The sequence below is a fragment of the Merops nubicus genome, unplaced genomic scaffold (assembly GCF_000691845.1).
Source record: "Merops nubicus isolate BGI_N331 unplaced genomic scaffold, ASM69184v1 Scaffold12974, whole genome shotgun sequence".
NCBI classification, from domain to species: domain Eukaryota; kingdom Metazoa; phylum Chordata; class Aves; order Coraciiformes; family Meropidae; genus Merops; species Merops nubicus.
The window spans coordinates 1-7,375 of record NW_008606269.1 but is presented as its reverse complement, the minus strand read 5'-3'; the positions used below and the strand labels follow the sequence as shown (position 1 = coordinate 7,375).

Below are 7,375 nucleotides of genomic sequence, written 5' to 3'. Positions count from 1 at the left end.
GTGCGAGGGGGTGTCCCCTGCGCGCACCGCGGAGAGAGTGGCGTTTTGTGCTGAAGCTTCCTGTGCTTTAGGGCTCTCCCATCAAAAATGCCCTGGGGGCATCGTGCGGGCTCTGTGAGGCTCGGTTCCCAAACCTCCGCCCATTTCCTATGCTCGCTCTTTCCAGAGCAGTGCACATCCTCACTGGGCTGCCATCGGTAACGGTCCCGGGGGAGTGAAAGGCTGAAAGGAAAACGCTTCTCCTTCGCCTCTGGCGTTTGACCGAGCAGTGATTCTGCCCCGTTGCTATGGAGGAGTCCTAGGGGGAAGGGGGAAGCACAAGCTCAGAGGTTCCTTGATCATGAAGTTCCTCTGTAATTGCAACACAAACTAAAATGCATTTCAGCTAGAATGCATTTTGCTGCTTTTCCCAGCTATTACACGGAGGACTACTAGTAGTGCTGGAGCAGTCGTGGGAAAACTGCAGGAGAATGCAGTTCCCGGTACCAAGAGGGCTGTCTCGTTTCCAGGATAAGGCTGTAGCCTGGGCCGGGGTTTTAACCTGGATGGGACAGGGAGCTCATGTTTCAGTTGCAGGCGGAGGGCATTTAACTGTTGCTCTCCTTTCCTTTTTACCATTTTAATTAAACCAGAAAAACAATTGCTGCAAAGGACAAAAGTCTTTTTTGTCTCCTCTTTTTTCTTCTTCCTCCTTCTAGAGGAGGAAGAAAAGAAAAAAGTCTTTTTTCCTCTACTTCCCTCTGGCACATTTTATTAAAATATATTTGAGCGGATAGATTTTTTGGTGTTCTGCACTTGCTCAAAGCAGAGCTGAATAATGTACTGTACAGCCTTACTGTTTTCTTGGGCAAAAAAGAAAAAAATATGCTCACAAAACCTCTCTGTTGTTTCTCATTCCAGTGAATACAGAGGTTTGGTCAAGCACACAGGAGGCTGTCACTGTGGAGCCGTCCGCTTTGAGGTCTGGGCTTCAGCAGACCTGCACGTTTTTAACTGCAAGTGAGAGTTTTTTTTTTTAATTCTCTATTCTCATAGGTGAATATAAACAACTACTGCAGTTAGTTTGCCTCTAGTGCAAGGGGTAAACTTCTGAACTTTACTTTCTTGTTTACAAGGTAATTAATGTTGGCAAAATTGGCAAAGTCTGGTCTGAAAGATTAAATGGATTTCTCAGGACTAGGGTTTGTCCTTGTTAGGTCTCTTCAGAACTGCATGAATTAAAAATGGCCCATGATGTTTGGTGTAGGAGAATACTCTGTTGGTGTAGCTGTGTAGGGTTGGTCTGTTCCGTGGGTGTGCTCAGCCACACGTGGCTGATACCAGGAGTCCACTTTTCCTGCTTACCTCTGTGATGCTGACAGAAGCCATTTTAGCTGTCAGTGGAATTTCTGTTGTCAGGAGGCCCATGCTAGATCTGACTGCTGTGCTACAACTTGTCCACTGCTTTTTCTTTTACAGCTGCAGCATTTGCACAAAGAAACAGAACAGACACTTCATTGTCCCAGCGTCGCGTTTCAAGCTGCTGAAGGTAGAGTGAGAATGCAGTAAGAGCATGGCCACGAGCATGAGCAGTTTGTACTCGGTGTTACCCTCACAGATACAAGTAGCAGCCAGATGTCTGTCCTAAGTTTGTCTATGGTTGGTTGGGGGAAGTGGCTGAATTTTATGCCATCAGGTGTGGGTGTGTTAGTGCATCTTATTTAGTGAGCTGGCGTTAGAGCTTTTGTAGTTCTCAGGCTTGACTGGGATGCACATATGTGTCTATAAAGCACAGGGGTTCAGAAAAGGAGCTTGAATGCAGAACTGTCTCAAGTAAAAACATAAAGGTGGTATTTTTAATCTTACATTTTTTAGCTACAGGCTCATAGAAAGCAGTTAATATATGTATTTACATAGAAAACCTATATTACTTCTCATCTGTTTAGGGTGCTGATAATCTGACAACGTACACCTTCAACACACACCGTGCCCAGCACACATTCTGCAAGACCTGTGGTGTACAGAGCTTTTATACTCCTCGTTCTAATCCAGATGGTTATGGTAGGTGGAAAGAGTAAGCTATGGTAACCAAAGTTAACCACCAAGCACACCTTGGATAAAGGCTCCACTGGATGCTAACATGGCAGCAGTGAGCAGCATGTGTCTTAAGAGTTTGTGCCTAAAATGCTAAACATCTGGAACTGCAATCTGAACCTGGAGCTCCCCCATAAAAAGCAGTGTTAGCTATAATACATGGGCCCATGACATGTTTCTCACCTGGGCTCCTCAGCCTCACAGCAGTAGCTGGACTGAGCATTTACCATGCCCTGTGGTGCAGGCATCTCCAACACTTGAAAAGCAGGTTTCTTTGTACTCTGTCTTTCTTCAGGAATAGCTCCCCATTGCCTGGATGATGGCACCGTGCAGACCATTGTCACAGAGGATATCAATGGCAAGGAATGGGAGAAGGCAGTGAAGGAACATAAGACCATCAGAGACATGTCAAAACCCTGACACACCCATCCAGCAGCTGAACTTGGACCACTGCTGTGGAACTGTAGTCTCAGCTTTCTTGGGTGATGGCTCTACATTATTATTAATCTGTTCTCTGTTTCATAAATAAATCTTTCTATGCTGCCTGTCCCTTTCATTTGTGACTTTCAGCTTTCAAACTACTTCTGTTCCATAATCCACCCCAAGGCTGCTACTTTGGTACTTTGCCCTTAGCTGGGCTGAAGTTTAAATCACAATAAACAGAGCAAAGTACAAGAAAAAAAAAAACAAACTAATCTTTGATTCTATGGATATTTTCTGTGTTTCAAGTTTGGCTTATAAAAATGTTCTATATAAGATAACCTCTTGCTTAGGACATAATACTAACTTACATTGTTTTTTCTACATTGACTTCAATGAATTGAGCACAGATTTGAACCTGAAAGGGATTTGACAGAGCTTAGGAGGCTCAAGTTCAGTAAAGCATTTACATGAGTGCTTGGCTCTGTGCAAGAGAGAGGCCACTGAAGGTATCTGGGTGATTAAGTACTGTTTTGCTTAAACCTGGACTTAGTCATGGTCTTCAGGCTGAGCAAGCATATGCTCAGGCACTGAGTCATGGTCAGAGAATGGAGTTCAACACTGTCATACTCTTAAAGCAGTGGGCACCCAGGAGCTTGGTGGTTGTCTTCAGGAGCAGGATGTGCTCACAGCAGCAGATCAGGATCTGGCATTCTGGGCTCTGATCTTGTCTGCCATGACTACGTGTGTAGATCCAGGAAAGATGTGAGCCCACACGAGTGAGTGCAAAGGCCTACAGAAATGTCCATGCTGACTCTGCCTCACCAAGATGCCACAGAAACCCAAACCAGTAGTAAAATCTCTGTATAGGCTAGGAAATGAAACCACTGAAAGCTGCTTTGCTTACCTTTTAAGATGAAGGGGGAGGATTTTTAATGCACACACTTGTCTTTTACATAAGTGGAACAGCTTTTGGAACTTCTCTTGCAAATTTTATCTCTGCATGTGTTCTATAAAAGGTGTCATTACAGGCTGGGTCTCTTCAACCTCATATCTTAAGTCCTGTTGAAACTCCTCTGAGTCAAACTTGAGCCCCATGATCTGAAGCAAGAAGAAATGCTCATTTTTCATGAGGGATGCTCTGCAGAGGTGGAGCCTGCAACACAACATGTATGAAAGAAGCAGCAGTAGCAGCAAAGATCAGTGCAATTACAGAAATCTGTATGATTTCTGATGTTTTATTCATAAGCTTCAGCTTTTTAAAGTTCTGACTGAATAAGAGAAGTCTTGTGGTTCTGGTTTTATCTGTGGAGATAGCATGATCTTGGAAAAGTTACTCCTGATATCTGGACTTCACAAAAACACCAACAGAGAGCTGCCACACAGTCCTTGCTGCTGTATCCTGAGGAAGAACACTTTGTACCCTGTCTTCTGCATTTGACTCTTAATTAGGCTAGTCCAAATTTCTTATCTTATTTCAGCTTCTATGGTAAGAGCTGTACAGCTGCAGAGTAGCTGTTAAACCCTGTTCATCTCAATGTGCCAGGCAACAGGATATTCAGAAGCAAGTTCATACAGCTGGTTTCTGTAGTCTGAAAGAGTGACACATAAAGAGAATCCTGTCCTCTTGAGCACGTAACAGGTATGTTTTCCTTAGTCCTGGGCCTGGCGCTTCTTTTTCACTCATTCTTTCACTGCTGGAGTGTTGAGTGCTGTCTCTCACAGAAGCTGAAGTGAATTGATCACCATGTAACGTGAGAAAAGCAGATAGATGTGGCGGAACCAGAGGAGCTGGCTGCGGTGGCACCGCATGGCTCTCTAGAAGGAAAAACAATGGAGAAGGCATTACAGGAACCTTCCAGACCCAACGTGAGGACAGCTGCCTGGCCTCCTGTGAGGTTCACTGCCAGTTTACAGGGCAGCCTGTTTTCAGTGAGCAGGGAAGAAGCAGTGGGAGGTAGAAGGCTGCCCGTAGAGTATGGGGTCAGAGGGCAGGGAGAGGCCTGTCTGCCCCGTGTCACTGTGCTGTGCTGCCTAGTGTTCAGAGGGGTCCTGCTAGGATGGACATTATCAGCTGCAGGTTGGGGTTGTGACAGGTTCTTTGGCACATGTAACTCCTCCTCCCTCCTAAGTGATCTCATGCCTGGGTGTTCACATGCTGGGGAAGCAGAAACCTGATAGGTGTGCCTCTGAGAACACTGCATGCTGCTTCCGATCATGCACTGCCAGCTGAAACTTAGCCTATTTATAGTGCATCAGCTTAGAAAGGTCAGATTTCAGAAGCAAAAACCACTGGGGAATAATGCCACCTTTATCAGATCAGTTTCCATGTGTAACTCTACCTTTTAGCAGCCTCAGAAGCAGGGAAGTTCTGTAGTTTGTGGATTAACAGAACTGTTTGCTGGGCAAATACTTTCATGCTGTGGAAGGGGAGCTGATTAGATTCTGATACAGGGGACTATGGGCTAAATATGTGAGATCTCATGCAGCAAAATACTTCAAAAAACACAGTAGAGAAGGGAACTTGTAAAGGGCTTTGGAGCACAAGTTCACAAGCTGTCTCCATCCCTAGGAGCTGTGATCCAAAGGTGCTGTTCCTGGCATGCAGTCATGCCATTCTCTGACAGGCCACCCACATGCTCAGAGTATTACGTTGGATCCAGTCTCCTCTGAAATACATCCCACATCCTGGACACGGTGTAGAGCTCAGTGCACTGTAACCACTGAACATCTCTGAGCTGCAAATCTCCTCAGCCCTGCCCTGCTATCCACACAGCACACGAAACAACTTGTTGTCCATTCATGATTTACAAATCACTGAAGATCATTCATTAGTGATGTTTATAATCCCTCTCTGTAATTATTTATGAAGTTCTGTCTGACCCTTCTGACTACAGCCTTCACAATGACGATGAGCTATCCAAGCAGGTTAAGCAGGTACCATGCATCTCACCCTGGCTTGTTCTGTCTCCTCCTCGGTGAGTATGAAGAGGGCATCTCTGGGCAGGAGGCAGGACACCAGGACATCCAGGACAGACAGGTACTTCCGTAAGAGACTGACTGATTCAAGCACGAGCACACGGCACCCTAAACAGAAAGAGGGTAAATGTTTCAAACAACAGTATCCTTGTAAGGTGCCCATTTCTCCAGACTCAGCAGTACTATTGGCCATGGGGATCCTTCTTGTTTAAAAGAGGAGAAACTTCTACTCATGCTTCCACCAGGATCTTGTTGTGATCAGTGCATGTTTATGACCATTTGTTCTTGTTCTTCTGTATGTGGTCTATGGAAAGCAAAGCTAGCTCTGAATACCAGAGGGTTTGGGGGTTATTTTGCTTATAATTTAAATTATTCCTACATAGTTAGACTCAAAGGAAAAATCACAGATGGCTCTCTGAATGCTGGCACTATGTCATATAATGGAAATGTAACACAGCAGTCTCTAGTTCAGTCACAAAAATGAAAGTTCCTTTTTCTACTCCAATTCTTAGCTACAGAAAAAAATATTCACCAGATTGAGGAATGGCTGTATCAAATATTAACTCAGGCAGGCAGTTATACTTCAACAGAGTTCCAGAATTCATTGGTCAGATGTTTGTGATAAAGCAGATGAAGGTAACAGGTATAAAGATTCTACTGGTGTGGATTTTTTTTTTTTTGTTTTAAAGAGCCCCTTGAACTCAAAAGTTAATTGCTATATTTTTTATTATGGCTAAATTGTCTTTGCTGATGAGCTCAGAGATACTGACGGTCCCATTAAGAGCCTGTAGCTCTCATGGGAGCTGCTCTGGGATTTCATAGGGCTTGGAAGCTGCTGTGATTATGCTCCACACCTCAGACGTTGTATTAAAGCTCAACAGAAGAGGCCAAAGTCACAGTTTACACAGGTAGTCAGATGTGCAATTGGATTTGCAATGAGATTTTCTTCAGGGTGCCTTTAAACAATGAGATTATACAATGGAGATGAAGAACAACACTAAACTGCCACAGGGGCTGCCTGAGGGACCACTGCAGTGTGTGAAGCCTGAGCTCACCTCTAATGCTGCTTAAGCTGTTCTATCCTGAACACAGAGCAAACTGGTGGTGCTCAAATACCTCTTGGCCCTAAAATGTAAGCAGGACTTGTGTCCTCTTACGTGAGAAGATTCTCCAGGACAGCAGCAGAAGCAAACATCTTGTCCTAAAGGAGTAAGAACGTGAGGTGGGATTCTGAGAGAGAGGTGATGATGCTCTGCTAGGAGTCCTCTATGCAGATCTGCAGGTGCTCAGGAGTCTCATCCCACAAGGATCTGAACAGTCAAACTGCTGCTAACTTCTATTTTGGACATTTGGTAGATCCTTCAGTTTAGCTTCACCAAGCATGAGACAAGAAAGCAAAACTGGTTGCTCTTACAGTGAAGGTACTTCCCAGAGACACAAGGGAAGAAGCCCCCAAAAGTCTCCAAGGTAGAGCATGCTACTCAAAGATGACCGCCCAGCACCGTTCCTTCCCCAGGCAGGGCTCTGTGACACGCTGAACCCAGGAAGAAACAGCATGTACAGGATGATCCTCCACAAACCCCCTCACAAGAGGCTTGTGTGCTGTGCCTCTTCCCAGCGACACTAACTTGTTTCACTGCAAACAAAGGTCTTGCTTTCATTCCAGCCAAAGCCTGCAATGGCAGGACATGGCATCCCTGATGGGCTCCTTACAGCACATGGCCAGGATCTTTCAATTCCTTTATTTTCTCTCCTTCAGGAGAAGGATGTACAATTTGTTCCAACTTTTCAATAGCCTTTCCACTCTCAAAAGAAAAACTGATCACTCTATTTCACTATCACAGAAGGCTTCATGACCACACTCCCTTCTAGTTCTCCTTCTGCACCGACCCTGGGACATGAC

General features: G+C 45.0%; 1 protein-coding gene across 1 annotated transcript; it reads left to right on the top strand.

Annotated features, from left to right (window-relative positions):
- The first annotated feature begins 817 nt into the window (after window positions 1–817).
- On the top strand, window positions 818–2,624 carry CENPV (centromere protein V). Its single transcript, XM_008939592.1, has 4 exons — window positions 818–999; window positions 1,459–1,528; window positions 1,926–2,040; window positions 2,369–2,624. Exons 1-4 carry the CDS (start codon window positions 818–820, stop codon window positions 2,491–2,493), a joined length of 492 nt encoding a protein of 163 aa, XP_008937840.1. The 3' UTR covers window positions 2,494–2,624.
- Window positions 2,625–7,375: the final 4,751 nt, after the last annotated feature.

What these genes read in the sequence shown, in the direction of transcription:
- CENPV (XM_008939592.1), top strand. Translation starts at nt 818, where the DNA reads ATGTACTGTACAGCCTTACTGTTTTCTTGGGCAAAAAAGAAAAAAATA. An exon ending in CTGCACGTTTTTAACTGCAA is followed by an intron (nt 1,000 to 1,458) that starts GTGAGAGTTTTT and finishes TTTCTTTTACAG; the next exon opens with CTGCAGCATTTGCACAAAGA. An exon ending in TTCTAATCCAGATGGTTATG is followed by an intron (nt 2,041 to 2,368) that starts GTAGGTGGAAAG and finishes GTCTTTCTTCAG; the next exon opens with GAATAGCTCCCCATTGCCTG.